Below are 17834 nucleotides of genomic sequence, written 5' to 3' on the forward strand. Positions count from 1 at the left end.
ACCATGAAAGCTGTTTATGAATCTGTTAGAAACGAAGGAATTGTAACTGGTAAACTATCTTCCTTCAGAAAAATTGTGAAGAAATTAGGATTTAGGTGGAGAAAAGTGGAAGACAACAGGAAACTTTTAATCGAAAAAACTGACATAAGAGCCAAACAAACAGAATTTTTAAGAAAACTCAAAAAGTATAAATCTGAAAGTAAGATATTTTTATTTATATTATAACTAATTTTAAAGTAATTCTCAATATTTTTGTAGATAGAAATATTGTATATAGTGATGAAACTTATATACATAGTTCCCACACAGTTCCAAAAGGTTGGGATGATGGACGAAACAAGTGCATAAAATCTCCGGTATCTAAAGGGCAACGACTGATCATCTTACATTGTTGTGGTAAAAATGGATTTGTCGAAAATGCTGCTCTCATTTTAAAATCCGGACAAAAAACTGGTGATTATCATGATGACATGAATCACCAGAATTATATGAAGTGGTTGAAAGACAAAATTCTTCCCAATTTACCTTCCAATTCAGTTTTAGTAATAGACAACGCCTCATATCATAATGTGACTCTTGAAAAATGTCCTACATCGGCTTCGAAAAAAGACATCATGAAAAAATGGTTGACAGAAAGAAACATATTTTTCGATGAAAGCGAAACAAAACCAGAGCTCTACAGTAAGGTACTCATTGCTAAACCTAAAAATCCAGTATATGCTGTAGACCAATTATTAGCACAGCACGGCCACTCGGTTTTACGTTTACCACCATATCATCCGGAACTTAACCCAATTGAAAAGATATGGGCCATTTTAAAAAATGAAGTTGCAGCAAGAAACACGACTTTTAAATTAGCAGATGTTTTAGAACTAGCAAAAATCAGGCTAAATGAAATCACGCCAGAAATATGGGCAAATACTTGCAGGCATGTTGATAAAGTAGAAGAAGAGTATTTCAGCCGAGAATACATCCTGGATGAAGCGCATGAAATCATTATAAATTTAGATGACGATAGCGAATCATCTGAAACAGAACTGTCTGATAGTGACGACGACTACGGCTACAACAACGACCTATAAATACCAACTAGTCAAGGTGACAAGCTAGGTATTTCGTCCCTCCATTTATATTTTTTAGTTCTTTTAACATTTTATTAATTATTTCATTTCTTATTTCGTTTAAATTAACGTGTATGTGTGTGTCTTATCGTGCGTAACCTAATATACCGTCTTCATGTAGATGCCGCATTAATATTCTTAAATACTTAAAGACTATTCCGGTTGCACAGTCACATTGAGTATATAATATCAGTACCATCTAGAGAGTGTCATATAACCCCATAAAAGTAAATAGTTTATCACCGTCCATCCAAGTGCAAGAATGAAATTCCACAGTTCAGTGTAGCGTGCTGGAGAAAGAAGAAGTGGTTCTAATTTATTTAAACAATAACTGTTTTTAAACAAATTCTATAAATCAATTTCATCTGCCCGCACATATTTCTTTTCGCTCTTCTGGATCATTCTGAATAAAAAAGGTTTATTGTAATTTTTCTCTAAAGTTGATCGTTTTCAACTTTACACACAGCAATTCTGAAGACGGGAAGTCGTAAATTTTTATTACATCTTTCAATGTGAGATAAAATAAAAATGCGATGACTAACTGTAACTGAATGTTTAAGATTAGAGAAACATAATACCTATGTCATGTTTATTGGAAACACTCGACATCATTCGCACGTGCAAATCCTACCCTGTCGACCAATTTCCTATGAAATTAAAATGGTGCATGTTTTTAGGATCCATTTATTTTTCGGCATGCGTATTTACGAGGTCCAGGAGATTTTGAAACATTTCTACTTGGAAGCTACGAACTTCGAGAAAATTTGATATGGATTTGAACAAATTACCTCTAATATTCCAATTATGCAATTTTGATAAGATAGTGAACCGCCATACAGTACCATAAGCTTTATTAATATCAAAGAAAACTGCAATACAATCCTGTTTATTTGCAAATGCTTCATGTACTCCTGACTTTAAGTCTATTAAGTTAACTATAGTGGATCGATTTTGCCCAGGTCCGCTTTGTTGGAGAATAAGGAGTTTTTGTTGTTCTAAATAGCATCTCAAACTGTTATTTACGATTTTCTCGAACACTACATATAATATTGGTTAAAAATATTGGCCGATATGATTCTGGGGATGTTAGGAATTTGTCTGATTTAAGAAGAGGCAGTATTATTGCTTCAGATCAGGTTGACGGAAATACCTAGCTGTTCCAGATAAAGGTCTAATAATATATTTTTCCCATTGTCTGGAAGATGTAGTAGAAATGGTAAAGGGATGCCATCTGGTCCGGGGCTTGAATGTTTATAAGAATTTAAAGTTTCAGCAAGTTCTGTTAAGGAAGCTAAATCTTTGACTTCACATACTATTTATAGACCTCAAGCAAGCCTATGTCTCCATTGACGGGTATAGCTTTCTAGTAGACTATGATTTCATTAAAAATACCGAAAAACTTAATAAAAAAATTAGTTAAGACCCTAAATGAATAAAGTAAATGTAGAGAGACCCGCTGTCTAATTCTACCTGACCTTGGAATTTATTTTAGGACAGAGCAAAAGAGACACTAAGAAAAGACAAGTAGGTAATTGTTTTTGTCGACTATTGCATTAATCACAAGATAAAAAATATACAGAACAATTCAAATCAATATATAGCAGTGCAACCAGTTTGTTAAGCTAAAAGAATATACAGAAAAAGATACAAGGATTGTAGTGATGAAAAAGCAAAATTATACGCAGGATATAGGGTGAAACGTTAGTCGGTCTAATGTAGTAGTATAAAATCCAAATGGATCTGAAACTTAAACTAAAATTTGCCGGTGTATCGAATCGATGTATGGACGAGCAATACGGTAAGAGATGTAGGCTTGCGGCTGGTTGTTACTCATTCTATTGATCTCTGCGAGATGCGCCATGAAGCTATCCATATAAATAGATACTGTTACGATAAATAATGACTCGTAATATCTAAACTGTAAATATCCTTTCTCATTCAAGTATTTTCCAGATCATATACCTGCCGGTAGAAATTTCTAGTCCCCTACGCTAAAAGACCTGTTTGGCTCCACGACGATCGGATAAGTTCTGGAAGGTCAACGCCGCTTCGAGAATAACTGTATTTTATATTTCTTCTTCTTCAGTGCCTTATCCGGTCCGGATGTTGGCGATCATCAAGGCCATCATGGTTTTGTTGACTGCTCTGCGAAACAGCTCCGCTGAGGTCATCCCAAACCATTGTCGGAGATTTTTCAACCACGAGATACGACGGCGTCCCGGTCCTCTTCTGCCAAATACTTTACCCTGCATAAAGAGTTGAAGAATTCGATATTTTTCTTCGTTCCGCATCACGTGGCCGAGGTACTCAAGCTTACGTTGTTTAATTAAATTAAGCACTTCTTTTTCTTTTGTCATGCGCTGTAGGACCTCAACGTTGGTGACATGGTCCACATAAGATATTTTTAGTATCCTTCTGTATATCCACATCTCGAAGGCTTCGATTCGTTTTTCAGTGGCTTGCGTCAGTGTCCAGGCTTCAACTCCATATAGTAACACTGGAAGAACGTAGCACCTCACTATCCGCATCTTGGTTCCCAAACTGAGATCACTGCAGCACAGCAAGGATCTCAACTTAATAAATGTAGACCGTGCCATTTCAATTCTGGATCTAATCTCTTGAGCGTAGTCCCATTGTACATTGAGGGTAGTTCCGAGGTAAGTGAATCTGTCGACACTCTGGATCTCTTCGCTACCTGCCATTAGTGCCCCGGGATCTAAATTTGTAAGGCTGACAACCATGAATTTAGTTTTCTTAATATTGAGGTTCAGTCCGTATGTTACGCTCACATTTTATATTTAAGGAGGGAATTTTGTTGGAAACAGTTAGTTTTGAACATCGCGTCGAGTTTCGAATTGTAACGGGTATTGTAATAAATGTAAATAAATTATATAATTATTAGTGTGAAATAAATTAGTTATATTATACAAATAAAGACTTTAAACTTGTAAGTGTTATAAATGTAGAACCTTTGATAATAAATAAAGACAATAAATTAGATAAATAAAAATACAACAATAGCTATACATAGATAGACATATGGTGAATCCAAAAACAATGACGCAATATCAGCCTTTTCAGATGTTTTTAGCTGAATCGTTCTCTTAAGTTTCGAACAGTGTTATCTACAAAATTGTTACCGTACACTTAAAGTTACCGTAAGAATTGGTACCAAAAATGTTAACTGGGCACAAAAACAAACGTTCATATAACGTCTTAAAGTTTCTTGGGTGATATTAAGCTGAAGGTAGAGATTATTTAAAGATAATTGTCACAGGCCATGACACATTACGATTGCAAAGTTTGAACACACAATTTCAGTCCGGAAAAACATATGTAACCTGTTTTTGGACAAGAGCAAATGTTGCTTATTCATTTTTTGTGTCGTGGTGACACAATGAATTCGGAAACATACTGTGAAAAAAAAATTGCGCTCTGAAATTCAAAATAAAAGTGTAAGGATCGTTAACCTGTATGGCAATTACAATATACATTCATCCAAACGAACTCAAGATCCCATCGCATCACCGGACTGGGAACAATTTATTGATCCTTTGTATAGCGTCGATTCAGCTCCCAGATCTGGTTACTTATTTAAGAATAAGCCTTGATACGTAAACCTCCAGAAGCATCCAGAGACATAACGCGAGCAAAAATCTTAAAGTCAACATGATAAAACAATATAAATATATACGAAAAATATAAACATACATACCTCGTCTTTGTTATGGGCTGCATCCAATGGTATAGATAAAGACAAAATAAGTTCAGATCGTGTTAAATATTTAACTTTTTTACTAGAACCACACTGAAATCTTTCCTCAACTTGGAATTTAAAGCAGTCTCCAGGGTTTAGGTTTGTCGAGTCTTTTGAATTTCTTTCTAATAGTGATAAAATATGAAGTAAAAATTCTTGAGCATCCTGTTGTTTCTTTGTTGAAAATTCGGGATGTCCTTTTCCGACGAGATTTTTAAACATTTGAGGACAAATTCCAGGAGGATCGGCATCGACAGGGGATCCAGCAGGAGGAGGTACAGAATATTTTCCTGACAAAAGACCGTGTCCAAGTTTCGCCCTAAAAGTATTTATTTTAACATAATTAGATCTCTTGTGTGCTACTTCAACTTTTATTGAGTATTTCTATAATTTATTTAAAATATTGAGACGCACTAAATAAAAATGCCCACTTTGTATTCAAGCAATGGACTTTGTGTCATGTGGAGACAACGATTGGAACCGGTATTTTTGTCTAAATGCCAAATTGTGTGTAAAAAGCAATGTATATAATACAGCTGATGTCGTATGAGGCATGACAACCACCGGAAAATGTTAAAAGGTGAGATGCAATAAGAGCATCTTATTGCAGAGGTTTTATTAGAGGTTTCAGAATAATATTAAATAATAATAATAATAATATTAACTCCCTGTGGGAGTTTTTTGTCAGTTCTTCTATCAGGCGCGGGCCCCTGCGAATGGAGGATGCTCTCTGGGTATTCTTAGAACCGATACCTAGAGGGTAGCAGGGATACCTGCCGTGGAACAAAAACTGACACCTGGCAGTAGGTATAAAATGCACACCCATGAAAATGGAGTTAAATAGTTTGAGTTTAGGGTCGCTGCCTGGGGATCGCCAGGGCACGTCTGGAGCCGGCGCTGGACGTGACAGCATGCGGGACGTCGGTGGCAGGGTGCTAAGGAGGCGGGCCCCTGTCATACAATCAGCTACAGCCCAACAACAACAAGAACAACCACAAGCGAGCCAAACAATATCAAGAGCTCGACCCGCTGAAGGTGCTGCGCTGGAACATCAGCCGGAGCTCACCCAAGCGGGACGACCGAGGCAGCGCATGAAATGGACTGCGTCCATAAATGAAAATATTTTGCGCTTCTATTACCAGGTGACAAACCTCGGTCAAGAAACGATCGGATATTGACAAAATCTTTATGCCGAATTTTGCAGGGAGTACCCAGAAATTCAAGTAACTGAACAACGAGTTGCTGATCAATACTGTGTAATTATAAGAAACAATCTTATCCCAGAGACTAGACGCAATACCATCAGAAGCGAAGTCGAACGGGAGATTAATCACCAAGAGGTAAATGTGAATCAAGTCCCTAATGAAATACATGAGCAGATTCCTGAGCTTGCCATACAAGAAACTCAACCTGATAATACACTACAGGACAACAACGAGTTACGCGATACTCTGGTAAGCGAAATGGTACGTGCTGTACAAGAGTTTATTGGAACAAATCCACTTAGTAGACCACCGCTAGCAAAAATACACTCTTCTAAAAAACTAGGTGCTCTGTTACAAATTATGAATACCGAAGTCCTATCCAATTACGTCGTAGAAGCCCATACACTGGAATATTTTCACATGCTTATTTACTGTGCAGCAACAGCAACAGCTAGTGTAATGGAAATTAAGATCAGAACACGACGGGGTACCAATGACGGAAGGATAAATAACAGAGTTGCACCCTGGGAGAAACGGCTTTTAAACAAGATTGAATTATTGCGTAGGGACATTGGTCAAATGACAGAATATATACGAGAAACAACAAGTAGAAAATTCATTAAAAAAGTTGATCAAATAATGCTAAGCACTGCAAGACACTCGCAATATGATCCAGAAAACAACACAGCCCAACAGTGCCTGGATACATTAAAACAAAAACTCTCCGTTTATTCAGGACGACTGAGGTACAAAGATAGTAACAGCCGGAAATGTGACAATGCGCTTTTTGAGCATGCCGAGAAGGCGTTCTATCGGAAACTCAGTTCCACTGTCGAAAGTGCCAATAAAGCATACCCAAGCCAAGAAGAAATTCAGGAGTGTTGGGGAAATCAACTTTCCACACCAGCTGCTCTTAACACCAATGCTGAATGGATAGAAGATACGGCGCACAGCTGTCAACACTACCGTACAACTGTCTATGAACCCTTCACCACAGAAGAAGTCTCAAATATCATCAAAGAGCTTCATAACTGGAAATCTCCTGGACCAGACGGAGTTCAAAACTTCTGGCTTAAGAAGTTCTGGAGTGCTTATGAGTGCTTGTCAACACTAATTAATCGTGTTATTTCAAATCCGCAGGAAATACCATCATTCCTAACTCAGGGAACAACTTATTTAATACCGAAGGATCAAAATAATACCCAAGATCCAGCCAAGTACCGGCCAATTACGTGTCTTCCAACTCTGTACAAATTGGTCACATCCTGTGTAGCCCAGCGTATCTACCAACACTGCGAACTAAACAATATCATAGAACCTGAACAGAAAGGATGCGCTAAGGGTTCCATGGGTTGCAAAGAACAACTTATTATCGACTCAGTCATTTCTAACCAGGCATACACCAAAAAAAGGAACCTCTTCACTGCCTTTATTGACTATAAGAAAGCCTTTGACTCCTCCTTTGACTTTGACTATAAGAATGCCTAGATATATTAAGAATGTATAAAGTGGATGATAATATAGTGGCCTTTTTAAGACATATAATGACAGATTGGAAGACTAAAATTCACCTCCAAATACCTGGTGAAAGCAATATCGAAACGGAAAATATCGCAATTAACCGCGGCCTATTTAAAGGAGACTCGCTGAGTCCATTGTGGTTCTGTCTAGCGATGAACCCATTATCCCAGCTATTGAACTCCACTGACTCAGGTTTTAGCATTAAAAACAACAATACTATAGCGGCGAAGCTTAATCATCTGTTGTATATGGATGATTTGAAACTAATGGCTTCCACTCGAAATCACTTAGATCAAATGCTAAAAACTGTAGAAACGTTTTCAAATGATATCAGTATGCACTTTGGGTTAGACAAATGTCGTGTACTAAATATAGTCAAGGGAAAGGTTCAGCCCGGAGGATTCGATATGCAAAATGGCCAAAACATCGAGGCTATGGGCGAAAATGACATGTATAAATATCTAGGAGTAAAGCAAGCGCGAAAAATTGACCATAAACAAATGAAAATCGAATTAACATCAGAGTTCATACGAAGAGTAAAACAGCTACTCCGCTCATATCTTAATAGTAAAAATTTGTTTAAGGCATTAAACACCTACGCATTTTCCGCGCTTAGCTACTCATTTGGGATTATTAAGTGGACTAAAACGGATATAGAAACCCTTCAGCGAAAAGTACGAACACACCTCACAAAGGCACAAAAACACCATCCTCGAAGTGCAGTAGAAAGAACGACATTACCGCGGTATTTAGGAGGACGAGGACTTATTGATATAAGCGAGCAATTAGAAAAACAGATTACTAATTTACGAACTTATTTTCAGGTGCAGGCGGAGACATCTACTCTTCATCGCGCGATTTGTGCAGTAGATGACACAACACCGATCAAACTGAGGGAACAAGAAATGCGCATAAACCATCTTACTAAGAACGAAAAAATGCGCATCTGGATGGACAAACCTCTGCACGGGCGACATCCGAATGAAGTCAGTCAAGACTATGTCGACAATATAGCGTCGAACTATTGGCTGACATCAGGAAAGATGTTCCCTGAAACAGAAGGTTCATTACTCGCCATTCAGGATCAGGATATACCAACCAAAAATTACCTGAAATATATCGTCAAAGACCCTTAGGTCCAAAACGACAAATGCCGATATGGATGTCAAGCCCAAAAAACTATCCAACATCTTACCGGGCTCTGCCAGGCATTTGCTGCAACTGAATATAAGGAACGGCATGACTCAGTAGGGAAGATCCTCCATCAAGAGATAGCTTTTAAACTGGGACTTCTACAAACAAACCATCTCCTATATTATCAATACGTTCCTGAGAGTATGCTTGAGAATGACAACTACAAGCTATACTGAGATCACACTGTGCTCACAGACCAAACTGTAGCACATAATAGACCAGATCTCGTGCTAGTTAATAAACTAACAAGACAAACAACACTAATCGATGTGGCGATACCTAACCAATAATCTGCGTGTTAAGTATAACGAAAAGATCGCCAAGTACAGAGATCTGGAAATACAAATAAAGAGACAATGGAGAATGGAAAGTACCCAGACGATACCTATTATTCTTTCTACCACTGGAGTCATCCCGAAGAACCTCCTAGAAAAGATAAAAAAGCTGGGTCGAAATGAACATCTATATAAGATCATGCAGAAAGCTATGCTACTTTCGACGTCCAGATGCGTGCGAAAATTTTTGGGAGATACACCGACGTACCAAGTCACCTAGGACTCGATAACGTGGAAAGAGTCCCACCAGAGCTCAATCCTTTTGATGCCGTAGGTATCTGGGATGAGCGAATGTTCCCCTTATAGGGAGTGTGAGCCGTATGGCTAAATCTGGATAATAATAATCGACATCTCAATTAGATCAGCCAAGAATGCGTCGACAATACAGCGTCGAACTATTGGTTGACATCAGGAAAGATGTTTCCCGAGACTGAGGGCTTTCTACTTGCCATTCAGGATCAGGTTACTCCAACTAAAAATTACCTGAAATATATTGTTAAAGATCCTCAAGTCCAAAATGACAAATGCCGATATGGATGCCAAGCTCAAGAAACCATCCAACATCTTACCGGGGGCTGCCAGGCGTTTGTCGGAACTGATTATAAAGAACGCCATGACTCAGTAGGAAAGATTATCCACCAAGAACTAGCTGACAAACTGGGACTTCTCCAAACCGACCATCTTCCTTATTATCAATATGTCCCCGACAGAATGCTTGAAAATGACAACTACAAGCTATACTGGGACCGCACTGTGCTCACAGACCAACCAGTGGCACATAATAGACCGGATCTCATACTAGTTAATAAACTTACCAGGCAAACAAGACTTATTGATGTGGCGATACCTAACACCAATAATTTGCATGTTAATACAACGAAAAGATCGCCAAGTATAGAGATCTAGAAATACAAATCAGGAGACAATGGAGAATGGAAAGTACCCAGACAGTACCTATTATTCTATCTACGACTGGTATTATTCCCAAAAACCTCCTAGCGAACATCAAACAGCTGGGTCTAAATGAACATCTTATAAGGCCATGCAGAAAGCTGTACTCCCCTAAAGCGACGTCCAGATGTGTACGAAAATTTTGGGAGATACTCCAGCAAACCAAGTCACCTAGGGCTCGATAACACGGAAAGAGTCCCATCAGAGCTCAATCCTTTTGATACCGTAGGTATCTGGGATGAGTGAATTTTCCCCTTAGAGGGAGTGTGAGCCGTATGGCTAAATCTGGATAATAATAATATACTAATTTTTGTACTCACATTTGTAGATTGAAATCCTCAGGAGCATTCAAACCTGCTTTTTCATAGAAAGGAAGTGCTCCATCATAGTATTTAAAAATAAAATCAGGAATTGTAAAAAGCATTTGCATAACACTGTTTAGATAACATGAATTCCCCATATTTGTCATTCCTGTATAACCAGGACCGTAAATAGGTTTTAAGGCACCCCCATTTTCCTGTATTGCCATCCATTCGTTAGTTTTCTGATTTAACTCTAATTCCAGTTCCACCATTGACTTCTCCGATTTTTCCATGTTAGCGATGTTAATACCTAAAATAGATTTTATGAATTTATAGATAAAGATATAAATTACTACATTAAAATAATCTTGTGAAATTAATATAAAAACATAAACATAAATTAAGATTAATACAGTCTATAACATGTTTGTAATACAAAAAAACATGGATACACATCTGGTATTTGTGGAAGCTTACGACTAGGCATCCACATTATAACTTGAACAGGAGCAATGAACAAATTGGGAAGAGTCACAGAGTTTAAACGTGTCAACAAACATCTGAACAAAGAAAACAAAGTGTTCACTAAAATGGGAACGAGAATCATACGGAATTTTAATATAACAAAGGATCTCTTACAGGAATGTTACACATCTCCACTACTAATTAGAATATACTTAAAAACACATTAGAATCGTTGAAGAAAAAAATGCGTAAGAATAAGGATAATCGTGAGAAAAGAATACTTACAAAGATTAAGCTTTGCAGATGATCAAGTAGTGATTGGTTACGTGATAAGTAAGCTACAAGAAGAATAAAGTGATTATCTTCTAGTGATCTAGAAAAATCAAAATACCTCAAAGCATAGTTTAAAAGGAGATATTAGATTTACATATAAACGGCAACATAATAATAAAGTGAAAAGCTAAACATAAGTACCTTGGTTTCACAATAATGAAAAAAGCGTCAACAGAAGAAGGACTTATATAAGGGCTAAGAAAAAAAGCCGAAATGAGGATTGATAAAAAAAGTGTGAAAATTAATGACAAAAAAAAGAAGTAAATATACTTACATAGATAGGCATGGATATGATGGGTATTCAATAAGAAAGGAGTCCCCGGTGAATACGTAAAGATTTTGAGAGACATGTATGTGGGAGTAAAAACTAGTGTTAGAACAGGTGTGAAAGAGACTGATAAATTTCATGTGAAAGTAGGATTGCATCACGGCTCGGTGCTTAGTCCTTACTGATTCTCATTATTGTTGGATGAGATAAAAGGAAAATTATAGGGTAACGTTCCCTGGCACTTAATGTATGCTGGTGATGTAGTTAGTAAAAAATACTGAAATGGGTTATTAGAACAAAAACTTGAGTTCGGCCCTGATAGCGATAAAACCTACCACGTTATCAGCTGTCCCGAAATATAGTCATTTTAAATGGTAAAAACAAATCATAATTTAATATTTTATACCTCTACTACAAATTTAAGTGCATTAGTTAGTGCTGACAATATTATCTCAAGTGAGTAGCACTTCTTTTCTTATTATTTTTGTAACAATAACAAAATAACCTTTAAATAATACCTACGTAAAGAGATAATAAAAATTCCAGTTGGGTCTTGACCAGTTTTTTGGACCGGCTCAACTTCTGATCAAGAAAATTATTAAAATGACTTTATACAACAATAATATTACTCACAACTCCACTAAACACAGTTACTCAGATGTCGTAAATTATTTTAAACATCCAACAAAACAACAAGCAATAGTCATTTCCAGCATTCAAGGTACAAAAATCCATGATTACGTCGTAGCTGTTGGATCACTAGTGGGTCCAATTAATGTACTTTTTGCCTCCAGAATTGCTAACAATAGGATATTCATATATACCTCTCTTCAAAAAACACTGTTGATGCTCTTCTACATTCTTATAAATATATCGAAATAAATGGATGTCAAGTCGAAGTAAGAAGATTAATTTCTCCAGCCCAGAGACTTCTAATATCTAATGCATGTCCTACAATCCCGAACGAAATAATTGAACAAGAATTACAAAAACTTGGTATTCACACTGTATCCAAAATGACTTTTCTTCGAGTAGGTATGTCTGAAAGTGAGTACAGTCATGTTCTGAGCTTTAGAAGGCGATCATTCATTACACCCTTGGAAAATATGTCTATTTCTGACTCTTTTACCATAACTCATGATAATACTTCCTACCGGGTATTTCTCTTCATAGACGAATTCAGTTGCTTTAAATGTAAAACCATTGGTCATCAAGAATCAGAATGCGCTCACATTTTAAACCAAACTAATTCAACTACCCTTTTAGATTCAACCCAAACCACATCCTCGTTATCTAAACCTCATGAACCTAATGATACCCCTTCAACTCCCCTCTCAGATTCAACTCAAACAACATCGTCATTATCTAAACCTAATGAACCTAATGATAAAATATATCAATCTACGGAAACCGACCTCATCCAAAACATATCTAAAAATAATCTAAACACTTCGTCTTTTTCTACCACAGCTATAAATAACACTGAAAATACTAAGGAAATCGACCTCATCCAAAACATGTCTAAAGATAATCCAAACACTTCGTCCTCTTCTTCCAAAACAATAGCATCAGCTGTAAATAACACTGAAAATACTACGATACAAGAAACACCAATAACCTTAAATAATGCAGTCAATTCTAAACAGATAAAAAGACATAATATATCATCTCCTGAAATTAACGAAGAAAACCCAAAAACCGACTTTTCCGTTTTAATACCCCTAAACAATATAAACCAAAAAAGAAACTCAAAACCTCTTCCAAAACCCCCCGCGAAGATGTCATTCACTCCCTAGAATCCATCAAAGACAAAATCGAAAATAGATCACCTCCATTTATACTAAATTTCAATGAAATATGTGGTTTTATGGAAAATGTTTTAAACTCTCATAACCCTGAATTAACTTGTAAAGATTACTCCAATGAACCAGAGGAACTAATTCAGATCCTTAATTTTATTTATTGTTACACACAAAATTCTAAGTTAAGAAATAATATCACCCGACTAGAGAAAAAAATAAACCCTAACCCTTCTTCAGCTGACGAATCATCACTAGTTGAGGGATAATCAAGGGATGATTTTCATTAAACACTTGTACTCCGAAGTGATATCTTATTATCCTAATTATCTCCAAATTTTCAGTGATGCCTCTAAAGCTCATGACGGACACGCTGCTGCATACTACTGTAAATACACTACTCACACTATATCCATACCTACAAACTGCTGCATCCTCACAGGCGAGACCACAGCCATTTTGGAAGCCTTAAATTTCTTCAAAACGCGTAGTGAGAATAAATGTATATAAACAAATATACCCTACAAATCCAATATTTCAGGCTATAAAAATGAGATAAATATAATTCAATAAACTCGAAAAGAAGTAGCATTTATCTGGGTACCGTCGCATGTAGGAATAGCTGGAAATGGACAATCTAACAAACACAAGTCGAATAAACTCACAATACACAACCAAATCAAGAAATTACCCATACCCCGATCTTAAAAACCTAATTAAAGACCACTGTATGAACATATGGCAAGACTACTGGAAAGATTCGGGAACCAAACTATATGAGATTTATCCCCTTGTGAAGACCATCTCGAATAATCCATCCAATAGAAGGGACCAAGTAATAACTAACCGACTAAGAATTGGACACACTGCACTGACCCATAAATTCCTAATCAACAAAGAATCTTCTCCAACCTGCAGAAACTCTTCTCTCCCATTGACGGTGAAGCATATTCTGATTTACTGCCAGTACCACGAAGAAACAAGAAGAAAATATGGAATCTCAGATGACATCAAAACCACTTTAACCATAAACACTGACCATGTAATAAATTATTTAAAAGATTTACGTTTATATACATTTATTTAATGTAAATAAAATGAACTCTTGTGTACGTTACTCCACTAATAACCCTGCGTGGTTGATGTGGATTATATGTTTTTTCTAAATAAAAAAAAGAACAAAAACTGAAACAGTAGAGACAAGCTTTTAAAGAGGTTTAAAACTTGGTATGACAAAAACAGACTATCTGGAATGTTCATTTAAAGGTGAAATGAGTCTGCAAAGTAATAGCTTTAATTAAGTACCTAGGATCGATATTATAGAGTAATTGGAAAATAGATGTAGATGTATGCAGTGAAAATAGAATTGGATGGTGTGAAAGAAAAATTCCAATGAAGCTGAAGGGAAAATTGTATAAAACAGCCAAAAGACCAGCTATTATGTTCGGAACTGCATGTTGAGTAGTTAAAACTAAAGAGGAACAGTAAATGTACGTGGCGGGAATAAGAATGCGTAAATGGATTAATGATATCCAGGAACACATCCAGGGTGGCAACAGTGTATGCCAAAATAAGAGAACACAGGTTACGATAGTTACGGATATTCAAAGTCAAGATGTTAATCACTTAGTAGAAAGAATTGCAAGTTGCAAGTTCCGGAAAGGATGAAGAAGGAAGATCAAAGAACACCTGTTGGAAGACGCTTGGTCAGGACATGTCTTGGAAATTCATATTGGTATGATAGAAACGAGGTATGAGAAAAAAATTCTTTTAAAATTTCAAAATACAAAAACTTCAAAATTTGGTTAATCGGATAGATAAAATAAAAAAATGTATTATAAAATGATATGCAAACGCAAACATTACTCAAAAGTTCTTTAATGTCAGTAGATGGTAAGTGCATTAGTAGTACATACTTCTTTTTGCAAAATAAAATACAAATCATCGAATCAATTATTTTCAATATTACTTATTTTACAGTCTAAATAGATTAAAAGAATGAAAAGAGTATTAAATGAAAAATAATTGCAAAACTGAATCATTTAAAAACAAAAAAGCAGGAATTACAATAATTTAGGAGCTCGGTAGTAGAGCTTGAAATAAATGTTCGCAAGTAAAAAATTACCAAGGCTATACTTAACATTGTTTACATCCACCTTAATTTTGCATAAAAACTTTTTTTTACTTGCAAACATGAAAATGAAGTCTTCCCGCGCTGAGAGCTCTAGAGAATATATGAGTATGGAATATTCTATTCAGACTTGTTATGAGAAATATATAGGAGAATGCATTTAAAAAAAACTCCAGTTGCTACAGATAAATTCAGAACAATATTTACTGAAGAATATACGTTGCAAAAATTCCACAAATGTATACATGTCAAGCATGCAATAAGTTTTCAGTAGCTTTAGAAAATGCTAAGCTACATAATGAGGAAACCGATATTTAAAAAAAATAATAAATAAAACTGAACGAGAACTACATCACAGAAAAGCTGAAGCAGGTCAACGTGCAGTCAGAGACGCAGCAGAGGAAGCAAACTTAAACCCAGATGTGCATGTAATAAGTTTTGATCTACAGCAAATCTTCCCCACGCCAAAGCTTACCACTGGTCCCATATTCTATAAAAGAAAACTGTGGTGCTATAATCGCCAACCTCCATTGAGGAGAGGGCACTTTAAGAAGAAGAAGGTGCTATAATTTAAGCATACGTTCCCTTGTCCCTTGGGGATGGTCAAGGTCACTTTTTATGTGGGATGAATCCACTGCCAAAAGAGAGTCGGACAGGTTTCTCACAATGTACTTTGAGAATATTCGTGGCAAAAAATAAATGGCCATTTCAGACAATTGCTGACAAAATAAAAACTCGAACATCATTGGTCTTTGGCTTTACCTTTTATAATATGAATATTTTAAAGAAATAGTTCACATATTTCCTCAGATAGGACACACAATGTTGCCAAGCTACAGATACTTTTCTGTTGTCTAAAATTATATCAAGAAAAACTGAAATGGCCTATTCGTTTTATCACTGGGAAGATATTTTGTAGAAGTATCAGAAGAAGAAACCTTTTCTTGTAACTAGGGTCCAGCAAGGGGATATATACGATTTTTCAGTACTGAAAAGTTATTTTAATCAACCGGTAGGTATTTTACAAATCTGAAGGCAGGCAACCATACCTAAGAATACACTTTAATACCTTTCCCTTAGACAAGGAAAAAGAGGGGACCCATAATCGTATGGAATTGACTGAAGCCTACATCGGCATCAGAAAGGTTGCCAGGTCATATTTTATTCCTTCTGTAGATTAAGATTAATGGATATATATTAATAAATAGATTTTTTTTTCAAAATTTATAATTAAACATTGACATAATGATCACTTTTTGAACATGGTTTTATCACTACATATTTTTTAGTAGATCGATATAATGTTTAAGTAAATCAGTAAATTGAAGTTGAAATCAGTAGATCTACTGAAAATTCCGGAGATCTGGTAACCCTGCGAGAGATAGTAATGGGCAACATACAGTCACCAAAACATGGCGGTCACATCGAAACTGGCTTCACTTTTCGAAGCCGATGTAAATGAGAGTTACCTGTCCTCTCTCTTTGCTTTGCTTTGTCTAAGACTTTTCCCTAATTAGACTCAATATTAAATGAAAGAGGTTAGTCTTTGTATGTGGGTATATTTTATTTTATAAAAACCCTTAAAAGGGCAACATTACAAGCACGAACGTTTTCGGAACAACTGTTCCATCATCAGGTTAAAATGCCTAAAATAAGTATAAACCATTTAGTTACAACAAACGTGGTTTAAAATTTTGACTAAGGTTAAAAACAATAAAATGGTTATACTTACAGGTTAACATGCCTGAGCCACCAAAATATTTGGGTAAAAACCCTTTAAATTGAAAAATGTTACCGAAGAATGTACATGATGTTTATAATATTATATGATGTTTAATATTTTAATTAGATTTTACTTCAGGTAACATACACCCATGCTTAAGTGAGTTCCAGTGTCCGGAGAGTAAACCTCTTCAAACGGACTACGGTTGGCAACTGATTGATGAAATACTCATGAGCGGTGTCAGAAACAAAATGTCAATGAACCATGAAACAGTGTTAGTTAAACATTATATTACTACAGCCAAAAGATTAAAAAACTTTGATGATGTTAAAATGATAACAGTAATCCAGGTGTTGGAATTTAAAAATTTCTCTATAATTATTTAATATTGGATGTAAAAGATGTAAATTACTGGTGTTGTTGAAGGTCATGTTTAAGAAGATGACGTATGTATTAGGCAGCTTATTTTACTCTTTATCGTATGGAGTGTGGTCTAAAAGGTGTAATTTGTGAAGAATTAGCTGAAATATATGGAAATGTCCTTTTATGTTGCTAACATCTAGGACAAGGAAGAATAATTAGTATATATTTGTAGCTAATGTAAGACTTTTTTAAGTAGATGAAATTGTTTAATACTGCTAGTATCGTAAAAATTTTTTTAATATAAGTGAGTCCAATAGTTTGAGAAAAAATGATTGAAAATCTTCCGGCTGAAGGAATTAAAGTTAT

The 17834-nt window shown here is 35.9% G+C and overlaps 1 protein-coding gene across 1 annotated transcript in view; it reads right to left on the reverse strand.

The window, feature by feature from the left end:
- Usp5 (ubiquitin specific protease 5) overlaps window positions 1–17834 on the reverse strand; it is a 68218-nt gene that overhangs the window by 16047 nt on the left and 34337 nt on the right. Inside the window, exons 5-6 of the mRNA XM_072540381.1 lie at window positions 10405–10696; window positions 4837–5197 (exon numbers count right to left, since the gene is read on the reverse strand). Of these exons, the coding sequence (XP_072396482.1) occupies window positions 4837–5197; window positions 10405–10696 (653 nt within the window). The remainder of the gene's footprint in view (window positions 1–4836; window positions 5198–10404; window positions 10697–17834) is intronic.

Source organism: Diabrotica undecimpunctata, chromosome 8, assembly GCF_040954645.1.
Source record: "Diabrotica undecimpunctata isolate CICGRU chromosome 8, icDiaUnde3, whole genome shotgun sequence".
In the NCBI taxonomy this organism is placed as follows: Eukaryota; Metazoa; Arthropoda; class Insecta; order Coleoptera; family Chrysomelidae; genus Diabrotica; species Diabrotica undecimpunctata.